Source organism: Mobula hypostoma, chromosome 11, assembly GCF_963921235.1.
Source record: "Mobula hypostoma chromosome 11, sMobHyp1.1, whole genome shotgun sequence".
NCBI classification, from domain to species: Eukaryota; Metazoa; Chordata; class Chondrichthyes; order Myliobatiformes; family Myliobatidae; genus Mobula; species Mobula hypostoma.
The window spans coordinates 110,273,988-110,299,945 of NC_086107.1; the positions used below are offsets into that span (position 1 = coordinate 110,273,988).

A 25,958-nucleotide genomic window follows, 5' to 3' on the forward strand; every position below is an offset into this window, starting at 1 on the left:
CTGATCCCTGTGGTAGTCCGTTCTTTTGTGGACACCACCTACTCTTAATTCCATTCATTTCTACATAAAATCTATGATTTTCTAGGAGGCTTCTTATTACTTTGACTGTGGTTTCGTTCTTCAACGTTTTAGATAATTTCAGTAGAAGGCCTCTGTGATTCAGTGTCCTATGCTGCTATTAAGTCAACGAATACTGCCCTTGTAATTTGTCGCGTTTCAAAGCCATCCTCAATACTGGATTAAGTTCAGGACTTGACCACAGCAAGAGCAGCCTGGCCTGAACCCGGCTATGTCTGGTGTTAGAAGATCTTCGACTAAGGGGGATATTCCTTTCAGTACGAGTCTTTTGTAGAGTTTATAGAGGGTGCAGAGCAAGGAAATCGGTCTGTAATTTTTAGGAATGCTGGGGTCTTTATTGGGTTTTAGGAGAGCAACAACTTTGGTTCTTCTCCACTTTTTAGGTATTTTTAATAATCTTAGGCAACAGTTAAAAAGGGATAGAAGCCAGTGGAGTGCTTTAGGTCAGTGGTCCCCAGGTACCGGGCCGCGAGGAAACAATATGATTTGGCGATATGAAACGATACAAGTCAGCTGCACCTTTCCTCATTCCCTGTCACGCACTGTTGAACTTGAACATAGGGTTGCCAACTGTCCCGTATTAGCTGGGACATCCCGTATATTGGGCTAAATTGGTTTGTCCCATACGCGACCGCCCTTGTCCCGTATTTCCCCTGCTAAAGTAGAGCGTTCCTATGAAACCATTTGTAAACCGAAATGGCGTAAAGCGAAGAAGCAATTACCATTAATTTATATGGGGAAAATTTTTGAGCGTTCCCAGACCCAAAAAATAACCTACCAAATTATACCAAGTAACAAAAAACCTAAAATAACACTAACATATTGTAAAAGCAGGAATATGATATGATAAATACACAGCCTATATAAAATAGAAATAATGTATGTACAGTGTAGTTTCACTTAACAGAATCCGGAAGATTAAGCCAAAACCGATTTATAGGGAAAAAAAATTGGCACGTACACGCATGCGCACACAGGTGCCTACCCAAGGCTTCATGGTCATGGTAGTCTTTCTCGGGGTAAACACAAGTGTCCCGTATTTGACTGCTGCTTTTGTCCCTTATTTGGGAGTGAGAAAGTTGGCAACCCTACTTGAACACTCCCCCCCCCATCCCCACCCTGCAAGAATATTGTCAATATTAAACCAGTCCGCGGTGCAAAAAAGATTGGGGACCCCTGCTTTAGGTCCAAGATGTTTAAGGAATTCATTAAGAATCCCATCTGTGCCAGCAGCTTTGTTGGATTTTATATGTGATTACTTCATCCTTTAATTCTTCTAGGGTGAGAGGTGGGAAGTTGTTATTCCTGTTTGAGAGAGCTGACTCCATCTCCTGTGTTGCTTTTTCTTTTGCCTCCGTTCCTTGTTAGTTGGTGGGCCACCTGACTGGGTGTTATGGCAGCAATTCTCTGTGGTGGTCTATTGTCTGAGTTGAGTTTCCGAACAGTTGCCCATGCCTTCTTACTGTTCTTGGTCATGTCTGTGTTTTCTATCAGTTCCTGCCAATGCTGTTGTCCCTCTTGGCTCAGTAGGGACAGAACTGACTCTCCCATTTCAATTGTGTCTTGACCAAATGGGTCTTGGTGGTATAAGTTGACATACTCACCATAACTCTGCTTGATATCACTAGTCAATCCCTGAATATATTTGGTTCTGCAGCCTCTAGGTATGTTTTGCTGTGCTACTTTCCAGATTAGTCATACAAATTCATCATAATGATCAGGTTCTGGTGGTATGGGATCGGTAAGTTGATCAAGGGATTCTGCGAAAAATATCCAATTTGCTTTTCTCAGGTTAAATCTTGGTATGTACTGACGGTACAGGTCTCAGAACTGGAAGGGATTCTACCTGGACTGGACGATGTTGGGATTTGGGTATATGTTGGAGGACTGTTTGTGTGAAGAGGTTGGAGGTTGCTCAGGTAACAAAGGTAAACAATAATATAGGTAGGTCACCGTAATTGACCATGCCTGTTACTAAGTAAAGTAGCTCCAAGTTCAAAGTTAGTTTATTATTGAAGTACATACTTAAAGGACCTTATCTCCACCATCCACCTGTTGGAAACCACTGATTTTTTAAAATACTTTTTGTAAGATGAATCAATGTAAAACTAAAAGTTGTATATTAATTATTAGTACTTTTTAACAAAATAATGTATTTTTCAAATTATGTGGTGTTCATCCCCACTTACTGGTAGAAAGCGGTATAGCAGTTAAGAAACTAATGGTTTATCACCCTTCTCATTTTTCACTGGCTAAGTATTAGCACATTACTTGTGTAATATAATTGTGCAACCACTGATTGGTTTATTCTTATCTAAGGAATTTCTGTTTTCTCAATTATAGAAGTGATGTATTTTTTCCAGAGATGCCATCTTTCCTTTTCTTTTTATCTTCACATTCTTTGCTGTCCATCCACCTCTCTGCTTTGTTTCTCAGCTTTTTATTTAGCTTGTTTAGTATTTGTATGTTTGTTTGTACTATAAAATAAATGATCCTTAAGAATTTAAGACTGTTCATCGTTCTCAACTCCTGGAAGAACCCCAAGGCTCAGAAAATAGAGAGAGATCCAACACCCCACATCATTAAACAACAAACCCATTTGGTACCAACCTCTTGAGTCTTTTTCAAGATGGAATCATTGCGAGCTTGATTTGCTGACCCCAGCCTTTTCTCTATCTGCATCAGCTTTGCCTGCAGAAAATACAAGAGCACAATCATTAAGAAGTTCAAGTTTAAAAATCTTGGTCCAGAGTTCTAGTCAGCCAAAGCTCCTACCCCAACACTACTCTCAGCTGACTGTCAATTAGATTATCTTAAAGCTAAAAAATATGAATGTTCACAATTAACACTCCTACCAACACTATCAGAAATGTTCATAGATGACCGCATAACATTCAATTTCATTCTCAACTCCTTGGCAAATGTAACAACCCAAATCTGCATGAGCCTGAAAATATTCAAGCATGGGCTGATAAATCAGTAATAAGTCACTTCATTACCTAACATCTGGGGGTGGGTTAGTACCAACCATAAAGATAACTAAGCCAGCCAGATAAATATTCTGGCTACTAGAGGTGGTCAGAGACTCGCTCTTGGTACCGCAAAGCCTTTTCAACAATGTCAAGAATATGAGTGTGTTTTTCCCTTCCTTGGATAAACGTAGCTCAAAAACTTTCATCTCAATACCATCCACAACAAAGCTGGGTGCTTTGTTGGTAGTCTATTCAGCATCCTATTCAATTCCTTCATATGTTCACAATAATGTATATCATTTAAAAACTGATTAGGCTTCCCCAACATTCACTGGTACTTTCCATTTTTCATTGCTGCTATTTCACATAGTTATACTACTTCATGTTTTGTTATAATAGTGTCAGTGACACCACAGTGACATTATATTGCCCTACATAAGCATGCACCTCATACTTCATGTTAACCTGTCAATCTTCAGGCCATGTCACTCAGGGAATGTGCCAATATTACTTTATATGTATGTAACATAGAAACATAGAAAATAGGTGCAGGAGTAGGCCATTCAGTCCTTCGAGCCTGCACCGCCATTCAGTACGATCATGGCTGATCATCCAACTCAGAACCTTGTACCAGCCTTCTCTCCATACCCCCGATCCCTTTAGCCACAAGGGCCATATCTAACTCCCTCTTAAATATAGCCAATGAACTGGCCTCAACTGTTTCCTGTGGCAGAGAATTCCACAGATTCACCACTCTCTGTGTGAAGAAGTTTTTCCTCATCTCGGTCCTAAAAGGCTTCCCCTTTATCCTCAAACTGTGACCCCTCGTTCTGAACTTCCTCAACATCAGGAACAATCTTCCTACATCTAGCCTGTCCAATCCCCTTCGGATTTTATACGTTTCAATAAGATCCCCCCTCAATCTTCTAAATTCCAGAGAGTATAAGCCTAGCCGATCCAGTCTTTCATCATATGAAAGTCCTGCCATCCCAGCAATCAATCTGGTGAACCTTCTTTGTACTCCCTCTATGGCAAGAATGTCTTTCCTATGTGCTGGATTGTAACAAGATGTGCTGTGTGTGACTATATGACTGTGTTTTACACCTTGGCCACAGAAGAACAATGCTAGCTGTATACATGTTGGTGTGTATGGTTGAATGACAATAAACCTGAACTGGAGATGTAGAACCTCCATCACCAACAAGCACCGGAGCACCATTACCAGCAGGTACCCCTCCAATTCACATATCATCCTGATTTGGAAATATACCGTCAATCCTTTATCATGGCTGGGTCTACCCTGGAATACCCTATCGGAACAGAACCGTGGGAGCATTTTAACCAGATGGACTGGTGTAGTTCAAGACGACAATTAAAGATGATAGCCTTGTCAATGATGCCTAGATTCCAAAGAACAAATTTGCTCTTTCAAACATTAATAGACATACAGCCGTAGAATCAGTATTTACAATATTTCTAACAGGATATAGGCATGCCTTTTAATTTTTAACTACATGTAACACGCTGTAAGGCTTCACTGCTAATGTAATGGCCTCTCTGTAATGTTTCACTGCTAAGGTAATGGTTTCTCTGTAGCAGCAATATTTGAGTTATGACTAGAGCTAATGGGGGTTTTGGACTGTATGCTAGCCAATGAGAGGCATGTTGTTCTTTCTTGTGGGTCTGGGAGCAGGGATTTCGTGGTCTTTTGTCAGCGAGAGATGAACAGGGGAGACGCGAGTGGAGAGAGTTGGTACACTAGGTGCGAGGATCTGAAGGTCAGCGACGCTCGGAGAAGGTCGATGGGGAAGAATGGTTGAATTCATGAGCTCCAATGTGCACGTTAGACTGTTTCATTAAAATGGGCCCTTTTTCTTTTCTTTACTCACCCTATAGTCAGATTAAGATTTATCAAGTTCAATTGTTTAATTGCTTATGGTGTACTGTCTGATATTTTGTGGTTCTGATCAACACATCACGCAGCATCCACACAAACGAGATTTCTCAGTTTGGCTGGGCCAGAAGCTGTCTTCCCCTAGACAAACGCATGATGGCCGAACCTCAGGGTTACATACACATCTGGTGTTTTCAATCATTTTACTTGCATTACAGAGATTCCAATAGCAGGTTAACCTGTTTAACTGGAACCAAAATCCTAATTTCATAAAGGTGCTCTTTAAGCTTACAATGACACAAGACAAAGTTGAGTATTTGAGGGAGATTTACAGAGGTATCCACAATAACCATTTCAAACATATTATCAAGTCTTGAATCTTTATTCGCAAGCAGTGAGGAACTGGGAGCAACTCCGGTCATTTGTCAACCGTTTTTCCCAAATTACTTCCACATTTTGTACAGAGTGACTATGGATTCTCATAATTACCTGTAAGCCACTGATTAAAGATTCGTGCCTTGTATTGCATTCTATCTTTTCGACTCTGTTTTTGAGCTCTGCCAATTTCTTATCAAAAACACCACTTTGCAAGGCATTGATACGCTCTTCAATAATCTGTTGAACGATCTGTGCAAAAATAAAATTGGAGTTACACACTGTGGGTAATACTATTGCCCCCATTCCTATGCATTCGCTTCGGCTGGAAAACCTGCCTCAGCGCTTAAGCCATCACATACTTTTGTGATTTCTGCAAAAAGACATGAATGATATTATTCCACATGCAGCACTCTTGCTGGCGATTTATAGGAGGCCTTAGACCATTTAGCTCAAAGAATGCTTATTGTAGGACAAACGTAAGTTGACTTGGTGCTAACTTTGAAACTGCAGATCTGTCATGTGAGAGTTAAATAAATGTAAAGCTGAAATCGACAAGTTTTTGGATGGAGAATAAACACAGCATCAAGGCAAGTTGTGGCGGGCAGGGCAGGGCAGGGGTGGTAGCTGATGGAATGGATAAAGCATAGGATCAGATACTGAATGGCTGAGCAACCCTTTGATCTTCTTCTCCTTGTTCCTATATAATGTGCCTAAAAATTCTGATTAATATGTGTCCACAAATCCTAGGTACAAGTGCCAATCATCTACTATTCATCATTTCACGTTTTTCCACACCTGATTTAGAAAGTAATCAAATTTCTAGAATTGTAATAAGTAAGATAATTGGCCTGAAAACCAATAACCTAAGTGCCAGTATCAGGTTAGCAGGGTTAAGAAAGACTTCAGTCTAGAAAGCGAGATGCTGAGAAAATGAAATATATCCTGGTAGGGCCATGAGAGAATCCGCACACTTGTGCAATTGGACACTGGGTTTCCTCACTTGCAGACCCCAGTCAGTTTGGATTGGTAAAAACATCTCCTCTACAATCTCCATCAGCACAGGTGCACCAAAGGCTGTGTGCTTAGCCTCTGCTCTACTCACTTTATGACTGTGGGGCTAAGTACAGCTTCAACATCATATTCAAGTCTGCTGATGACATAATTGTTGTGGGCCGTATCAAAGTTGGTGATGAATTAGCATACAGGAGGGAGAATGAAAATTTGGCTCAGTGGTGTCATTAACATGATGGTGTGAGCCCTGAGGCTCTTGTATCTTCTGTCTGATGACAGCAGCGAGAAAAGAGCATTGCCTGGGTGGTGAGGATCTTTGATGATAGGTGCTGTTTCTTATTTCAGCGTTTCATGTAGATGTGCTCAGTGAGTGGGAAGGCTCAATGTCAACAAGAGCAAGGAACTAATTGTAGACTTCAGGAGAGGGAAACCAGAGGTTAATGAGCCAGTAATCATCAGGGGATCAGAGATGGAGAGAGTCAGATGGAGAAGGTGTCACTATCTCAGAGGACCTGCCCTGGACCCATCATATAAATGTAATTGCAAGGAAAGCACATCTACTTCTCCTTAGAAGGCTGCGGAGATTCAGCATGACTTCAAAAACATTGACAAATTTCTATACGTGTAGTGGGAAAGCGTGCTAACTGATTGCATTATAGCCTGGTATAGGAACACCAATGCCTTTCTGTTCAAGGTTCTATAAAAGGTAGTGGATTCAGCCCAGTACGTCATGGGTAAAACCCTCCCACTCACTGAGCACATCTACATGAAATGCAGAAACAGGAAACAGCATCTATCATCAAAGATCCTCACCACCCAGGCAATGCTCTTTTCTCCCTGCTGTCATCAGGCAGAAGATACAACAGCCTCAGGACTCACACCATCAGGTTCAAGAACAGTTACTACCACTCAACCATTAGGCTCTTGAACAAAAAAAAAGAGGGTAATTACACTCATCTATTGAGACTCACTTTAAGGATTCTTTGTCTTGTTATTTCATGCTCTTTTGTTATTTATTACTATTTATTTATATTTACATTTCAACAATTTGTTGTCTTCTATGCCCTTGCTCTTTTACTGATGCTGTTTACAGTTACTATTCTATAGAGTTGTTGAGTATGCCCACAGGAAAAAGAATCTCAGGGTTGAGGAGACATGGATGCACACTGATAATACATCTTACTTTGAATTTTGAAAAAAATCAAAATATGGATGCCTTTCAAAAACTGTACTAAATTCAGCTAAGGAAAGAATATCACCTGTGTGAAGACAACAAGAGTGTAACCAACAGACAGAATAGCTTGGACCAAACTATTACAAAGATTGGAGCTGACAACATGGGTTCCTGTCTGACATCAAGAGGTTGCAGAAAGAGAAGAGTTCCAGTTGACTAAGCAGACATCACACGCTGGACCAATGATATGGTGAAAAAAAAAGAGCCATTTTCTAATGACACAGCGAAACATTAGCAAAGATTACATACCTTCTCCAATGTCTGACGGATCTCGCCTCGGGCAGTGATCTTCACTTTTAAGGCTGCTTCATATTCACCTTCAGAAAACCGACACCGTTTCGATATACTACTTTCCATGTCTTCAGACTTGGACCTTTTCCGTGGCACTACTTCATCTGCAGAGATGGACAAAGATATTTCTTTTTTAAAATACCAAGCTTCCAAAATTCATTTTCATTTGGGGATCTCTCACAATTACTGATCAAATAGATATGGTGCATATGATGAAGAATAAAAGGAACATCATTCAAAATTTCACTTTTCTAAATCTGTGAACACTATAAAACTGTGACCAAATACACAGGATAAAGGTTTTGGAAAGACTGCCAGGTTACAGCTTCAGTTTACATTGATACCCAATTCTGCAGGCAGTACTTTACACCTTTGGGATGAATGGCCTGTTCCTGTGCTGTGCTGTACTGTTCTACATATATCGTCATTGTTTAATTTTCCGTGTCTGATCCTATGGCCAACTACTGCATTTTGTGTTCCCCAATGTAAGAAAAATACTTAATTCAATTTGTAACCCACAGTTGCAACACCCTCTAAGGGTTTAGTGCTGCACTTTTTGGAACGGCTGGGAGGGTAGAGATGCATCTCTACCAAAAGAGGTGTAAGGCCCTCCTTCTCTCCACTAGCCTGCGGGTCACCCTTGGGCAAACTGTAACACTTGATTAGCCTCTCTCACCCCACCCCCCAGATCAGGGTCATGTTACAATATAGGAGCAGCTGGTGTACATCACAAATCCTGGTTAGGTGACCACTGGCGTCAGGCAGACAACCTCTGAATAGCATTGGTAATGGCAGGGGTCATCCATCTTGTTAGGACAGTGCCCAGAAAAAGACAACAGCAAACCACTTCTGATTGCTCATGTCATACAGCATGGCACGTAACAAACAAAAATTAAGGAAACCAATTCAGTTTACTTGCTGATCACTGCCCCAAACCTCAGTACATTTCCCTTTCTATTCATTTTACTTAGAGAGAGATACAGCATCGAGTAGGCCCTTTGAGCCGAGCCTGATTCAACCCCAGTCAAATTATGGGATGATTTACAATGGCCATTTAATCTACCAACCAGTACATCTTTAGGCAGTGGGAGGAAACCAGAGCACTGGTGAAAACTCATGTATTCCATGGGGAGGACATATAGGTTTCCTATAGATTATTTCGGAATATACTCCGAACTTTGACGCCCCAAGTGTATTAGCGCCACGCTAACCACTACACTACTGTGCAAAGGACTATAATGGAAAAAACTTGTATTTCACACAAGTGTACACCTCAATACATCAAAACTACTGGAACTTGAGCTCAAATCTATCACAAACAGATGGAGGGCAAAAGTTTTTAAATGAAAGAAGCTGGGCAATCACAGATAAAAAGCACCCAATAAGTGACACATGGGCACATGTTTCATTGCTTAGCAGTTTGTTGCTTGCAATGATTACAAGGAATGCTTACATCCAATGGTAGCTTGAACTTTATGTAGTGAAGGACATTAGGCAGAAACTATAAGATGCATTACTGGACAAGATGTCACTAACTATTACCTAAACTGTACCATATCTGGCCTGAAAGTACAAAATGAATTCCCTGAGTGAAAAGGAAAACATTTCACTCAACAGCATTGTCATGTCACACCCTAATCAGAACCAAAATTAAAAAGTTATGCCTTCAGTTTCATGATCACCCTGTTGCCACAATTCCCATCAAAAAATGTGCTTTTGTCTACCTAACAGCACAAGTTCTGGAAAAATCTATGCCTACATTGTCCTATCCACAACTGTCCAAAACTGTACCTCTCCCAAATTGTTACCTGCCTCAAATTATGACATTTTGGAATATCAAATGTGTGTCACGTTACAGAAGTGGAGAAGAATTGTTGCTACCGACAGCAGCAACGATACATCAACAAATGGGAACTTCAATTATATACATGTTTCAAATAGGCAACAGCTACAGAATTCAGTAGCCTAGATAGATAAAGTTTGTATCAAGCATACTTTACTGAGTGAGAATACACAAGGTGAAACATAGTTGTAGAAACAATATTGATACGATGTCAACTTTGCGCAACATTTTCCTTCAAGTTCAAATGCACTTACTTGGTTCTTGCTTTTGTTCTATCTCAGCTGCTTGCTCTTCTTTGTGGTCTGCATCTGAGAAGCAAAGTACCAGAGCAGTTAATGAATCACTTTATAATTCATCAGTGCATCATCTACCTCAATGTATGTACCCCACCTCTAGAAAAACCATCAGTTCCTGTCCAGCTTAACCGTTCGAAACTAACTCAGAGCTAACAGCAATACGATCAGAGACAAACACCAAAATTAAAGGTTAAAAGTACTAAACCCAAGTGAACAATACAAGATTATAAAAACAACTGGAACGATAGAAAATATAGGACTGATTGGTCATTCCTTAAGTGCCACAAGTGTCTCATTGAAAACCCACTGTCTTCATCTTATGGTTTAAATCCCACTAGCCTCTTGCACATCTTCAGTGATGGATTTTCAACACCAAGTACCATAAAAGGTCAGATGGTGCATAATCGGTATTCTTTTCACTTCAGATTTTCAATAATTGCTGTAATTTTGTCCTTTAGGACCGACACAGTTAATTTCATTTTTTCCCCACCACTCTTTTTACATGCCTTCAACATTCTCTTAGTCAATAGCACCATGTCATTTAGTATTTCCTCAGTCCCCACCCCATCACAGACATTTCTTTATTCTCTCCATCTATCCCCTTTCCCTTGCAATTTAAAAATGTTTGTTTTTTTAAAAAAATCTTTTCTAGTACTGATGAACCAAAGTTTCTACTTTTTTCTCTCATTCTGCAGATGCTGCCTGACCTGCTGTGGCCTGAGAATTTTATACTTTAATTCTATCTCTGAGTACTCTTTCCAAATCGCACATAATCCTCATGTGGATGTTCCTAAAATCCCTGACATTATTATGGGAGCACCTTTGTTGTACGGACCACAGCAATTCCACACACCACTCACATCTTTCTAAAGAATAAACAGGATGATTAACACATGCTCTGCTAGCAACACGTATTCCATGAATAAATAAATACATTTTTTTGCTGGTTATGCGCATTTTACAATTGTATGCTCAACTATTAAAGCTTAGATTGTAATACACGCTTGCCAATGATAGGTCCTGTAATCCTTCCTACTCGGAGGTCACACTGCAAATGTCTGCTCTAAACTTGTAGACACAGCAAAAAGGGTCTTAAACAATCCACTTAGTTGACTCTGATGTCATGAACCAAAAACAGAAAAAAAATCATACAAATTTAATTAAAATACAACTTTTCTGTCATTGCTTACCCCAGCTACCTGTCTAAGCCACAACTCGCATCACCTCTTTACTTACATCCTCCCCAAAACACAGCTCTTTGGCATAGTTATTTTAAATCTATTCTCTAAAAATCTTCCAATTAAATATTGGTTAACCATATTTTTTTTTCATCTGATTACACCTTTGTGAAGCACCTTTGGTTTCCCCCCATATTATAGTGTTTATACAGATGCTTTTCATAATACCGTCACTGTTATCCGATTCCTCACACTTTACATCTCTCATGTTTACTACTGTTGTATTTTCATTTCTATTTCATTTCATTCACATTTTAGCATTAGTTAAAAAAAAATATTTTTGGACCTTTCACTCTGCAACACGTTCTCAATTTAAGTCCTGATGAAGGGTCTCGGCCTGAAACGTCGACTGCACCTCTTCCTACAGATGCTGCTTGGCCTGCTGCGTTCACCAGCAACTTTGATGTATGTTGCTTGAATTTCCAGCATCTGCAGAATTCCTGTTTTCTCAATTTTTTGCTGTATTTGCATTTAATACCATCATTCCCACAATCCTGGTTGAGAAGTTGCAGAACCTGGGCCTCTGTACCTCCCCCTGCAATTGGATCCTCGACTTCCTAACCAGAAGACCACAATCTGTGTGGATTGGTGATAACATATCCTCCTCACTGACTACCAACACTGGTGCACCTCTGGGGTGTGTGCTTAGCCCACTGCTCTACTCTCTATATACACATAACTGTGTGACTAGACGTAGCTGAAATACCATCTATAAAATTGCTGATGATACAACCATTGTTGGTAGAATCTCAGGTGACAACAAGAGAGCATACAGGAGTGAAATATGTGAACTAGCGGAGTGGTGCCACAGCAACAACCTGGCACTCAATGCCAGTAAGACGAAAGAGCTGATTGTGGATTTCAGGAAGGGTAAGATGAAGGAACACATGCCAATCCTCTACAGGGAAGTTCCTGCGTGCATGATCTCTAAGAATCTAACCTGGTCCCAACAAATCGATGTATTTATAAAGGTGGCAAGACAGCAGCTGTACTTTATTAGGAGTTTGAAGAGATTTGGCATGTCAACAAATACACTCAAAAACTTCTATAGCTGTACCATGGACAGCATTCTGACAGGCTGCATCACTGTCTGATATGGAGGAGCTACTGCAAAGGACCAAAAGAAGCTGCAGAAGGCTGTAAATCTAGTCAGCTCCATCTTGGGTACTAGCCTGCAAAGTACCCAGGACATCTTCAGGGGGTGGTGTCTCAGAAAGGCAGCGTCCATTATTAAGGACCTCCAGCACCCAGGGCATGCCCTTTTCTCACTGTTACCATCAGGTAGGAGGTACAGAAGCCTGAAGGCATACACTCAGCGATTCAGGAATAGCTTCTTACCCTCTGCCATCCGATTCCTAAACGGACATGGAACCTTTGGACCTTTATACAGTATTTCCATTTTTGCACTTTTTAAAAATCTATTCAATATACACAATTGATTTACTTGTTTACTTATTATTTTTATTTTATTTATATATTATTTGAAGTGCTAAGTTAACAAATTTCACGTCACATGCCGGTGATAATAAACCTGATTCTGACAGTTGTCTTTTTTTTTGCACATTGTCTGTTCAGTATTTGCTTGCATGCAGTTTTCATTGATCCTATTTTTTTTGTATCTATTGTGAATGCCACAATAAAATGAATCTCAATGTAGTTCATGGTGACATATGTGCACTTTGATAATAAGTTTATTTTCAACTTAGAAAAGGAGGATATTTTTCATCTTTTTCTTGCACTTCACCATTGAGATCTAGGGGTAAAACCTTTTCTACTCTGTCCTAACTATGGAATACCTGTAATGTGAAATTCCCACTTTTATATTCTTAAAGACAAACTTCAATAAGTCACACCCATTAGGAAATAGTACAAAAATCAAGCAAGCTTTTTTATACATACATTAGGTATTTATGAATGTTAACACTAATTGATAAAGTAGTCACTCCTCCCTTAAAGTTTCAGACCGCATCCAAACCTCTTTCAGCAAGATTGCACAAGATACCCAAACAATGTACCTGCACTATCATTTTTTGGTACCAGCTCTTCACTTTCTGTTTGCTTCTCAGCTACCGGCTCATCCTCATCAGACAAGACAAGAAATGCTTCTTCAGGCAAGTTGCCATTACATTCCTCTTTTGAGGGAGAATTATTGAGAGAAGTGTCCATTTGTTCTTCTTGCAATGGACTGTCCTTTGGCGTTGGGGATTCCACTGCAGGATCATTTTCTTGCTTGCTGGATAATTCACCATCCTTCTCTGGAGCCAATTTCTCCAGAATAGGAATTATATCTCCAATTTCCAATTGGCCACTTCCAACTGATCTGTTCTCATTTAATGCATCTTTTGTTGCACTTTCACTTTCAGTCTCTGCACACTCCACTTTAGAGTTCTCACTGTCATTTTTCTCCTGTACAGATTCTACGCTACTTGTTATTGCCTCTTCACTAACACCCACTGAATTTTCACAGACTTCCTTTTCCCTCACAGAGGAAGATGATGATGACTGTAACAAAAGATTACTCTCATCTGGTACATCGTGAGCCCCATTTTCATCAACAGGGGGTGGTTTCCCTTCATCTGAAAGGCTCGGATCAGTACTTGAATTATCTGCTATTGAAGGCTCCTCCTTTGACGCAACAAACTCTGGTTCCACAACATCATTTGCTTTGCTATCACTGTCCGTCAAAACTTGGTTTTCTGCACTTTCAGCAGATATTTGTTCATCTTCAGCAACTGAGGGCATAGAGTCCATTTTTTCATCTTGTGGGCTTGAGTCCTTATCATCACTAAGACATTTTTCAGCAAGACTTAGTTCAGGTATTTGTGCAATGCCAAGATCGTCAACGGAGTTGCCTTGCAGTTCTTCTGGACCCAGCCTCACATCATTAATGCAGTCAATGTCTGTATCATCCATGCAGTTGGTACTTAATGACGTTTTGCCATCGGAATCGCCATTCTCGTGTTTACCATTACAGAGTTTAGTTTTGGTTTCTTCATTGGCTTTTAAAAGCTCCTCTCTGCTTTTATAGATAGCTTCTAGCTGTTGTCGGTCACTTGCGCGCATGGTTTTTCTAGCCTTGAAAACTTTTCTTGGAAGCTCTTCACTGGTATCCATCTCAGAATGCCTGAAAAGTAAGAAAGAAACATTGTGATATAACTCAACGGGTCAGGCCCTCTAAGTCATTCACTGCTGAATACCTTGCATACAGGGTCAAAAATTATCAGGTCATTTTGATTTATGATGACTTTCAAAGTAATTTTTTAGCATACAATAACTGTAGTGAATTTAGTTCAACTACTTTTACAAAGATAAATTAATTGCTTATTACTTAAACATGCTTTAATAATCTAAAGATGTCATTCAGAGCCAACTACTTACAATGCTAATCTAAAATGTTAAGGTCATTGACATGTAGTATTAACTCTTTCCCTCTGCAGATGCTGCTTGACCTGCTGAGATTTTTCTTGACATACTTTAGCCAAATTGACAAATATGGCCAACAATGCTTATTCAACGCACATATGCATTGTAGGTATTTGTACTGAATCAGTGGAAATTGCTAGTAAATCAGAACATGCTCTAGTAACTGTAGCGCTACTTTTGGAGGGCCAAGTCCCCCTGGGTTTCCAAGATACAGGAACACAATGTAAAACTGCAGCAACAACTGATCTGAAGGTCATTGATAGGATTAGAGTATATCCATTACTATGTTATTTATTAAATTGTTATTTCTTATCTCTCTGCAGATGATTTCCAACTGCTGGGGCACGTTATTTCAAAATGAAGAGTCCACATAAGCGTTGACTGGTAAGAACAGCAAGATTAACCAAGCTGAAGGACCGCAATGTAATGAAACGGATATTTAAAAGAAGAATCTGAAACAGCAACAATATTGTTACACCACTGGATTATTGTATGTCTGATGACATGAGAATTTAATTCTACGTAGCGGTCATCATGGAATAAGTTAGTCAGTTTAGAAGTAATAGAATTTGAAGAAACCAGTGTATTAGAATTGTATGTTGTAATTTACATTAACAATGTGCTTATTTTTCAATTTCAAAATTGGCTCAATTGCTAGTTTGTCAAACTCAAAGTCTTCCTAACTGCCTTCTCACATCTTAATGCACAGAAAATAAATAAGCTAGAATTACTGTTACGTCCTATGTACTATGACATTCTCCATATAGTGTCATGAGACTTTTCCCCCTCCATTTAATCAAAAACTAGATCCAACACTATAGACAAAAAAAAGGACATTCCAATTATGCAATTTGTGTTCAAACCACCCGAGAACATCACTAAACGTATCCAAAATACCATGAACTCTTACAACAACCATGTGGCATTTTTTTGGAATCCAAACACCCGAGGAAAACTGGTTCCTCTTTCTCCTTCTCATTACATTCTTAAAGTTGTAGAGTAAATTTGTTGAACACAACCTCCCTTTCATAAACTGGTTCTGTGTGAATGCATTCAGTGATACTCTACCTATGATTGCCCATTAGACAGAAATGAGCTGACAGTGTGGAGCTGTTTTGAAGAGAGCTGGTGATACGCCACTCCCACTAATGAAGTTCCCAATAAGACCCATAGAGTCCCAACACATCAAGTGACAGACGCCTTGCAACACAACCCAACAGAATCAGGATTTCCCATTGTTACATTATGGAAAATTCAACTGCTCCTTTCATGGGGCCCTGTAACACCAAGTGGCAACTAAAGGAATATAGCTAAATTAATTTTGTTTGTTTTAAATGAACTATTTAAAACACATTTGAAAGTTTAAAAAACCTTTTTTAAAAAAAAAATAAAGTCATCAAAGCCTAACTTTGATGGAAACAAGGCTCTACAACTGGGCTTCCTGCCTGTCAAAAGCTCTCTGGAGATGTGGGGCTAGTCCTCAGCTCTGCCCTGTCTAAATGCTTGGTCTTCGTACACCTCTTGGGTTCAAGATTTAGCTTATCTGGCGCTCTGCATTCAAACCAGCTGCAGCTGGGTTTCGACTATAAGCATCAAGGTGTATTCAGGTGTGTCCACTCATATTTTCAGTTCCACTATTTAAAATTAGTTCCACCATCAGGAATCAGACCTTAATTGTTTTGAGCAATTTCTACATATTTTGCGTAATCAATGTGATATATTGTTTCCTGGTAACCAATCCAGCATGCATTTCTCTTACACGTTACCCCTGGCAAAAGTAACCTAATTTGTTTCAGAACCCAAAAATGCTAAAGTGCCTCATTTTTCAAGATCAAGGCCAAATAGGAGAAGAAAGAAAGACAGTAGAGAGACCTAGGCTTTAAGGAAGCATTAGTTCAAAGTTGATTTATTATCTAAATACAAATACGTCACCATATACAACTCTGAGATCCATTTTCTTCTGGGCATACACAGTAAATCCAAGAAAAAAAAAATAGAATCAATTAAAGACCATAGCCATCAGGACAAAAAAAAAACTATGTTCAAAAGACAAACTGTGCAAATACTAAAGAAAAATAAATTTTAAAGTAAGCAACAAACATCTAGAACATGGGACAAAGAGTCCTTGAAAGTGAGTCCATAGGGTGTGGAAACATTTCAATGACGGGGCAAGTGAAGTTCTCCCTTTCAGTTCAAGAGCCCGATGGTTAAGGGGTAATAATTGTTCTTGAACCTGGCAGTGTGGGTCCCGAGGCTCCTGTACCTTCTTCCTGATGGCAGCAGCGAGAAGCAAGCATGGCCCAGATAGTGGGTTCCTTGATGATGGACACTGCTTTCCTAAGAAGTTTCATGTAGATGTGCTCAATGATGGAGGGCTTTATCCATGATGGACTGGGTTGTATCCACGACTTTTCAGGATTTTCGATTCAAGGGCATTGGCGCTTCCATAACAGGCCATGATGCAACCAGTCAATATACTCTCCATCACACATCTATAGAAGTTTGTCAAAGTTTTAGATGTCATACTGAACCTTTGCAAACTTAAGTAGAGGTGCTACCATGCTTTCTTCATAATTGCATTTGTGTGCTGGGCCCTGAAATGATAACTCTGAAATGTTGACATTGATCAGCTCCCTGGTCTTGCAGACATTGAGTGAGTAGTTGTTGTGGCACCAATCGGCCAGATTTTTTAATCTCCCTCCCTTTATCGCAACCTTTGATTCGGCAAACAACAGTGGTGTCGCCGACGAACTTAAATATGGCATTGGAGCAGGGCTTAGCCTCGCAGTCATAAGTATTAAGCGAATAGAGCAGAGGGCTAAGCACACAACCCTGTAGTATACCTGTGCCAATGGAGATTATGAAGGAGATGTTAAAGCCAATCCAGACTCACTGGGGTCTGCAAGTGAGGAAATCAAGGATCCAATTGCACAAAGTATTGAGGCCAAGGTCTTGAAGCTTATGGATTCATTCTGAGGGGATGATAGTATTCAATTCTGAGCTGCAGCCAGTAAAGAGCATCGTGATGTATGCATCTTTGCAGTCCAGATATTCCAGAGTTGAGTGCACAGCCAATAAAATGATATCTGCTGTGGACCTGTTAAGCCACTAGGTAAACTGGAGCAAATCCAAGGCGCTTCTCAGGCAAGAGTTGATGTTTCATCACCACCCCTCAAAGCATTTCATTACAGTGAATGCAAGTGCTACTGGACAGTAGTCATTGAGACAAGTTAGCACGTTCTTCTTAGACACCAATATAATTGAAGCCTGCTTGAAGCATGTGGGTGGTATCTCAGACTGCCTAAGTGAGAGCCTGAAGATCTCAGTGAACTCTCCAGCCAGTTGATTAGCACAGGTCTTAAGTACTCGGCCAAGTACCACATCTGGGTTGGATACTTTCCATGGGTTCACCCCCTGAAGGATGCTCTCACATCGGCCTCAGACTGAAATCACAGGGTTATCAGGGGCTGTGGGAGTTCATGAAGGTTTCTTCATGTTTTGATGGTCAAAACATGAGCATAGAATGAATTAAGCTCATCAAGGTGCAAATGTTGATTTTTAAACACGATGTGTTTAAAAAGCAACTCCCAGGCTGAGAAGTTCTACTATATGCAAAGACAATCACTGCGACTGACAAATAAGAGCACCATTAAGCCACCTTGTTGACCTACATCAATCCAGACCAAAAAGGCAGCTCAGACCACTGAAATGAAGAAACAAAAGATGATGTAGACAAAGGGAGGATATGCCTGCATGTGAGGGTAACAGGAACTAATGGAGATAGGCAGGAAATGTGGTGACAATCCAGAAGACTTTTCTGCAACACGGGATACAAGTAGTAGAATTTGACAAAAACTAGAGTTTATTGAAGTACAACTATGGGCACAGAAATGGCATTGGAAACAAAGGCTAAGGACAACAATGTCAGAATGAAATATCTGATTCAGCACAAGCAGGTATTATAGGAAACATTTTAATATATTTCCACAGATGAATTCTATTGATTTAAGCAGTCATGTCAAAATATTTGAAGTTAAGCAATTATAAGTGAATCAATAAGTTTTTCCTGTAAGTGAGATCAAGATTTTAATATATTTTTGTTTTGCTGCAAGAAATAATTGAATTGGCATTATGTACACAGAAAATAGTGTTCAAATTAATACAATGCTCTACCATGCTTCATGCTTCAGTAAAAAATCGATCAGATTATGTCAAAAATTCCCATGTGTTTATACAAATCCAATTTACAAAAAACATAAAAAGATATAGCCACAATCTTCTCTGGAACTTAGTAAGGCAGATTACATAGAAAGAACATGCATAATGGACAAAACTGACTTCACCTTCCACACTTTTATCATAAAAATTGTGCCACGGCAGTGTAGCAGTTACTGCGATGATATTACAGCTCGGAGTGTTCCGGAATTTGCAATTCAGTTCCAGCGCTGCTCTGTAAAGGAGTCCCTATAGGACCACCAGTGGAATGCATGTGTTTTTCTTGGGTGTTCTAGTTTCCTCCAACAGTTATCAGACATACCGAGTCGGTTAATTGGTTATTGTAAATGGTCTCGTGATTAGGTTAGGGTTACACAAACAACAGGAATTCTGCAGATGCTGGAAATTCAAGCAACACACATCAAAGTTGCTGGTGAACGCAGCAGGCCAGGCAGCATCTCTAGGAAGAGGTACAGTCGACGTTTCAGGCCGAGACCCTTCATCTAGTCCTGACGAAGGGTGTCGGCCTGAAACGTCGACTGTACCTCTTCCTAGAGATGCTGCCTGGCCTGCTGCGTTCACCAGCAACTTTGATGTGTGTTGCTAGGTTAGGGTTAATCATGTTTGTCAGGGATTGCTGGGGCAGCGTGGTGCAAAGGACTGGAAAGGCCTGCTCCGTATTGTATTACTAAAAATTTAAAAAAAACAATTTAATTCATCCTGACTCTTTTCTCATTGCAGTACTATTTAAAAGTCCACCCTTTCTATTCTTGATTTGTTCTTTGAAAATTGATCAAGGGATCCAGAATTTGCTTGCCCACAGAAGGCAAAGGGTGGTTGTAGATGGTTCCTATTCTGCATGGAGGTCGGTGACCAGTTGTGTTTTGCAGGGATCTGTTCTGGGACCCCTCCCCTTTGTGATTTTTATAAATGATCTGGATTAAGTAGTAGAAGGGTGGGTTAGTAAGTTTGTTGTTGACAAAGGTTGGGGAGAGGGGTGTTATGGATAGTCTGGAGGGTTGTCAGAGGTTACAGTGGAACATCGATAGGATACAGAACTGGGCTGAGAAGTGGCAGATGGATTTCAACCCAGATAAGTGTGAAGTGGTTCATTTTGGTAGGTTTAATTCGAAGACAGAATATAACATTAATGGTAAGATTCTTGGCAGGGTGAAGGATCTGAGAGATCATGGGGTCCATGTTCATAGAACCCTCAAAGCTGCTGCGCAGGTTGACAGTGTTGTTAAGACAACGTATGGTGTGTTGGCATTCTCAACTGTGGGATTGAGTTCAAGATCCGTGAGGTAATGGTACAGCTATACAGGACCTTGGTCAGACCCCACTTAAGAGTACTGTGCTCATTTCTGGTCACCTCACTACAAGAAGGATGTGGCTACTACAGAGAGAACGCAGAGGAAATTTCCAAGGATGTTGCCTCAATTGGAGAGCATACCTTATGAGAATAGGTTGAGTGAACTTGGCCTTTTCTCCTTGGAGTGATGGAGGTCCAGAGGTGACCTGATAGAGGTGTATAAGATGATGAGGAGCACCGATTGTGTGGACAGCCAGAGGCTTTTTCCCCAGGGCTGAAATGGCTAACACGAGGGGGCATAGGTACTGAGGGGATGTCAGAGGTAAGTTTTTCTACACAGAGTGGTGGGTTGTATGGAATGCACTGCCGGCGGCGGCAGTGGAAGCAGATACAATAAGGTCTTTTTAAGAGCCTTGTAGATAGGTACATAAAGCTTAGAAAAATAGAGGGCTATGCGCTAGGGAAATTCTAGGCAGTTTCTAGAATAGGTTACACGGTCCGCACAACATTGTGGGCCGAAGGGCCTGTAATGTGCTGTACATTTTTATGTTCCATGGGATAAAAACAGTTTCAAAGCTTACATAATTTAGGCAGTGGTATGCAAGTTTAAACAAAGAGATTCATTATTTGCCAGGCTTCAAGGCTTTATTTCCCAAGTTTTGTAGAATTGAATGTTAATACTGCCTACAGTGTGGTAGACAGTACAATTTTAGCAGCAACTGAAGGGCGTACTTGATTACTTAACAAGGCAGCTCAGCATAAATCCAGATGCCATGGCCACTGAAATCAAAAAGGCCATTATTCCTCAGGGTGAAAAGGAATATGAGACAAGGGGAACGGAACTGATGGGATTACTCTGCTGTGAACAAGCACAGACTTGATGCGTTGAATTGTTATAATGAGTTCAGTAATAGTTACTAGATTTCTTCTCATGCCAGAAGATACTTTGGCAGCTTGCATTTCTACTGTAGATGATAAGGAGAGGCAACAAAATAGTTCTTTTTTTTAAAGCTGAAGTTCAATTGCCTTACTTTATTCCTCTTTCCTTGTCTGTTTTTTTTTGTAAACCAGTTAACCACTTCTCATCACCAAAATATATTCACTAATCCTTACTCAACTTCAAACTACATACAGATCACAACTTAGGTCAGTGATATTAATCCTGATTCTGAAATAGCTTGGAGGATTTAAGATGGCATCTGAGAATGGCAACTGTGTGCAGTTCCAAAGGAATCATTAAATATTCCCATTTAGGAATCTACCATCACAGTCAGGTACTTCAGGAAGTAAAATTGTTCCAAGATGTTTTTTCAAAACATCCATCGATCTTCAAAGTTGGCAGTCTCTGGACTGCAGAACACATGGATAGTGAGTGCGGTTTTCCCTTTAAGGAAGTGAGGCTGTCAGACAGGGCTGCAGGTAAAACTGACATATCAGGCAGTGAGGCGCCACCTCCCTACCTAGCTGATGTACAGTCCTTGGAATACATCAAGGATTGCTAACATACAGGACACCAGAGGCATCAAGGATTTCTGTGTACTCTGCTTTCAAACGACATTGCTCTACCCCCAGCACTCTAGTCTGAAGGCTTCATCTTCTACCGCATGGACCAGAGAGCAGCACCATGGAAAGACCAAGGAATCATTGTTTGCTTCATGATTCATCATGGTGCACAGATATGGCAGTTCTGTCCCAGTCCTGTTCCCACAGCCAGTTACATTTAACGGTCAAGTTCTGTTCATTCTATCTGCCAAGGGAGACTTCCGTCATCATCCTGGTTCCTGTGTACATTCCACCCTGGTCAAAGCCAGGCAGGCACCGGAGGAGCCGAGCACCATGATCAGCAATCATGCCACAACATGCTCTATCACTGTTACACCAGCATCAGTAACGCTTACTGTGGCATCCCCAGACCCACACTTTGTCAAGTCCAAACACCTGGCTGTATTTCTACTCCCGGTGTACAGGCAGAGACTAAGGACCACAGCACCAGTGGCAAGGACCATGAAGGTATGGTCAAGGGAGGCAGAAGAACATTTACAAGACTGCTTTGGATTGGTGGACTGGATCATATTCAGGGCTTCAGATGTGAATGAATATGCCACGGTTATCACTGACATCATCAAGGCCTGTGCGGATGAGTGTATAGCTTTGACAACATACAAGGCATATCCAGATCAGAGGCTGTAGATAAACCAGATGTGTAGTCTGCTGTTGGGCTAACTATATAGTGTTCCAAGACCCAGTGATCAAGAACTTTTAAGAAATCCAAGTACAACCTACAGGCGGCCATCTTAAATGGGAAAAGAAAATCCAAGTGAAGGTAGAAATGAAACTGAATACACGTTAACTCTGGCAGGGTTTGCATACCTAACATCATAAATAATTATGATGTTTCACTCCCAAATGTGCTGAATGCCTTTTTCGACCAGGAGAATATACCAATACCTGTGCAAATCTCTGCAGCATCTGGTGATCCTGTAATATGTCTCAGAGGGCGACGTTACAACATCCTTCAAGGCACTAGGTCCCTGTGGTGTACCTGGTAGTTCGCTGAAAACCTATGCCAACCAACTGGTTGGAGTGTTAAAGGGCAGCTTCAACCTCTCACTGCTGTAGTCAGAGGCTCCACCTGCTTCTAAAGGGCATACATCATACAGATGGCCCAAAAAGGTGAGTGGCCTCAATGACTATTGCCCAGTTGTATTCACATCTACTGTGACCAAGCGCTTTGAGAGGTCACAGTAGATAAACCAGGAGATATGTAGGACTTGAACCCACTGCAATTTGCCGACTGCCGCAACAGGTTTACAGTGTTTGAAATCTCAATGGTTCTCCACCCTGCTTTGGACCACTAGACAACAGAAATACTCAGCATTAAACACCGTTCTCCTCTCAGGATTTATCAACAAGCTTCAAAACCTGAGCCTCGAAACCTCACACTGCAATTGGATCCTTGACTTCTTCATTGGGAGACTACAGTCAGTGTGAATTACTGGCAATTAACAGGCACCCCTCAAAGATGTGTGCTTAGCCCACTGTTATACTCTCTCTACATTCACGACTGTGTGGCTAGGGACATCTCAAACACCATCCATAAGATCGCTGATAACACAACTGTTGTTGGCAGACTTTCAGATGATCAAGAGGAGGTGAACAGGAGTGACAGATCAGCTGGTAGAGTGGTGTCACAACAAACTTACACACATCAGTAAGACCAAGGAACTGATTATGGACTTCAGGAAGGGAAGAATTGGGAGAATTCTCAGTAGTTCTCACTGAGACATCAGCAGTGGAAAGAGTGAACAGTTTCAAGTTCCGGACTGTCAGCATCTCTGAAGATCTATCCTAGGCCTATAATACTGATACAATCATGAAGGCGGCACATCCGCAGCTACATTTCGTTAGGAGCTTGAGGAGAGTTGGTACGTCACCAAAGACTTGAGCAAATTTCTATGGATGTATCATGGAGAGCATTCTGACTGGTTAAATCATCATCTAGTATGGAAGCTCCAATGCACAGGATTGAAAGAGGATTTAATAATTTTTTTAAAATTGCTATGTATCAGAAATTTTAAACCAGATTCTGATTCACAGAGGTTTCTGTCAGTCCACTTGTGTGCTAACTTCCTGATTCGTGGCTCTCCTTTCTTCTATTGACAGCCTTAGTGAACCTGGTAAACTTATTTTTAAGTGGCCACTAGCCGTCTGTGATTTGAAATATGCAGCAAAGCGGTGGTTCAAACCCAAAATAGAAAGCAAGTAATTTTCGCTAAATGATGTGGCAACAGATTTTAAAAATGACCTTTACCAGTGTTGCAACATCTCACTTGTATGCTGGACCCAAATTTTAAAATTACAGATTAATTCAGAAACATTGCAGCAGGTATGAATACAGAAAGTATTTTGTAAAATTTTAAACTGAGTAATTTCCAAAAGCAATATAGCTGCACTGGAAAAATAGCGAATGCCTATTTTAAACTCTGTCATAATTTAGAATTTAACAGTTTTCAATTATCAAATGGAAGGGTCAGATAAGGGAATATGAACTAATCCCCATAGAGGGATCAGAAGTGGAGAGAGTGAGCATTTTCAAGTTCCTCAGTGGCAAGATTTCTGAGGATCTAACCTGGTCCCAACATATCGATGGAGCTATGAAGAAGGCAAGACAGCAACTATACTTCATTAGGAGTTTGAAGAGATTTGGTTTGTCAACTAAAAAAAACTTGAAAACCTCTATACGTGTACTGTGCAGAGCATTCTGACAAGCTGCACAACTACCTGGTATGTGGGGGCTACTGCACAGGACTGAAAGCTACAGAAAGTTGTAAAATTAGTCATCTCCATCATGGGCACTACCCTCCATAGTATCCAAGACATCTTCAAGGAGTGATGCCTGAGAAAGGTGACATCCATTCTTAAGGACCCCTATCACCCAGGACATGCCCTTGTTTCATTTTTACCATCAGGAAGGAGTTTCAGAAACCCAAAGACACACACACAGCGATTCAGGAACAACTTCTTTCCCTCTGCCATACATTCCTAAATGGACATTGCACTCATGAAAACTACCTCACTTTTTAAAAAAAAAATACATTATTTCTGTTTTTGCACTAATTTTAATCTATTCAATATACATATATACTTACTCTAGTTGATTTATTTTTAACTTTTTTCTTTCTATATTATCATGTATTGCATTGTACTGCTGCTGTCCAGTTAACAAATTTCACGACACATGCTGGTGATAACAAACCTGATTCTGAAATGATCTATAGATCTCTCCCCTCAATTACCAGTTTCACATTGCTAGCCATCCAATTGCTCAATATCCAGACTAGTTTCTGACCATTAATAGATTTTATTAATTTTGTAATTCATGCCACAGCTATCCTAGATGAAATAACTTCTTCTATTTCTACAAAATTTGTACTCAAGAAAGTCTCCATATCTTGCAAAAAAAATTGCATCTCCCTCTGATTTCTATTGAGAAAAAGATTGGTTCGATGGAATTCTATCAGTTAATTTTTATGGGCACAATGCACACACTGTTCTGCTATGGATCTATAAATATCCTTTTACAGTCACAGATAAATTTGTTAATACACAAAAGCAATGGTTTAAATTAAAAAGTAGTTTGAGTAACTGCACAAAATAATGCAAAACATGCTCAAAAGTGATCAGCAGACCCTTTTTGGAACTGCATTCCCACTCAACACCCAGAATCTCAATGTTATTGTATTAAAAATGTTGCTTCATAGGTACATTACTTGGCTGAAAGCACAAAGATTAATGCTCGACTTCAATAACCAAATGAGCCTAGAACTCAGCTTGCATTACATTGTTATAAACTACACTTCTGGGATGAAAAAAAATTGTATTCACAGTAGAGCTCAACTGAGAAAAGGAGGCTGGAATGTAGCTAATGCTGTGCTAACTGTAGCCAAATGCTATTTTTAAAAGCAAGTGTGCAGCAAACATTGTCCACATCTTTTAAGATCCAACCTTATATTGACAGCAGAGGGCACTCCTGCTCACTATTTACACAAAAGTTATTCAGTGAAGAATATGTAAGCAATTTATTTAGTTTTCCCAAAATAACATAACACTAAGAATATTTAGGTAAGCAATGATCATGTTTCCATTTCAATGCTCGTATTTGACTTGTTTAATATGATAAACAAATGCATCTCCTCGCAATAACTTCTGGCACATAAACACATTTAAAATGTAATATTACCTTTGCTGTCAGATTATCTCAAAAACTTGGTCA

General features: G+C 40.2%; 1 protein-coding gene across 15 annotated transcripts in view; it reads right to left on the reverse strand.

Moving 5' to 3' along the window:
* Positions 1-25,958, reverse strand: part of LOC134354103 (activating transcription factor 7-interacting protein 1-like) — a 154,098-nt gene that overhangs the window by 62,625 nt on the left and 65,515 nt on the right. For all 15 annotated transcript variants that reach the window (XM_063062876.1, XM_063062869.1, XM_063062867.1 and 12 more), the window contains 5 exons: positions 13,251-14,359; positions 9,956-10,009; positions 7,817-7,962; positions 5,434-5,571; positions 2,689-2,769 (listed from right to left, as the gene is read on the reverse strand). In XM_063062876.1, coding sequence (XP_062918946.1) covers positions 2,689-2,769; positions 5,434-5,571; positions 7,817-7,962; positions 9,956-10,009; positions 13,251-14,349 — 1,518 coding nt within the window. In that variant the 5' untranslated portion in view covers positions 14,350-14,359. The remainder of the gene's footprint in view (positions 1-2,688; positions 2,770-5,433; positions 5,572-7,816; positions 7,963-9,955; positions 10,010-13,250; positions 14,360-25,958) is intronic.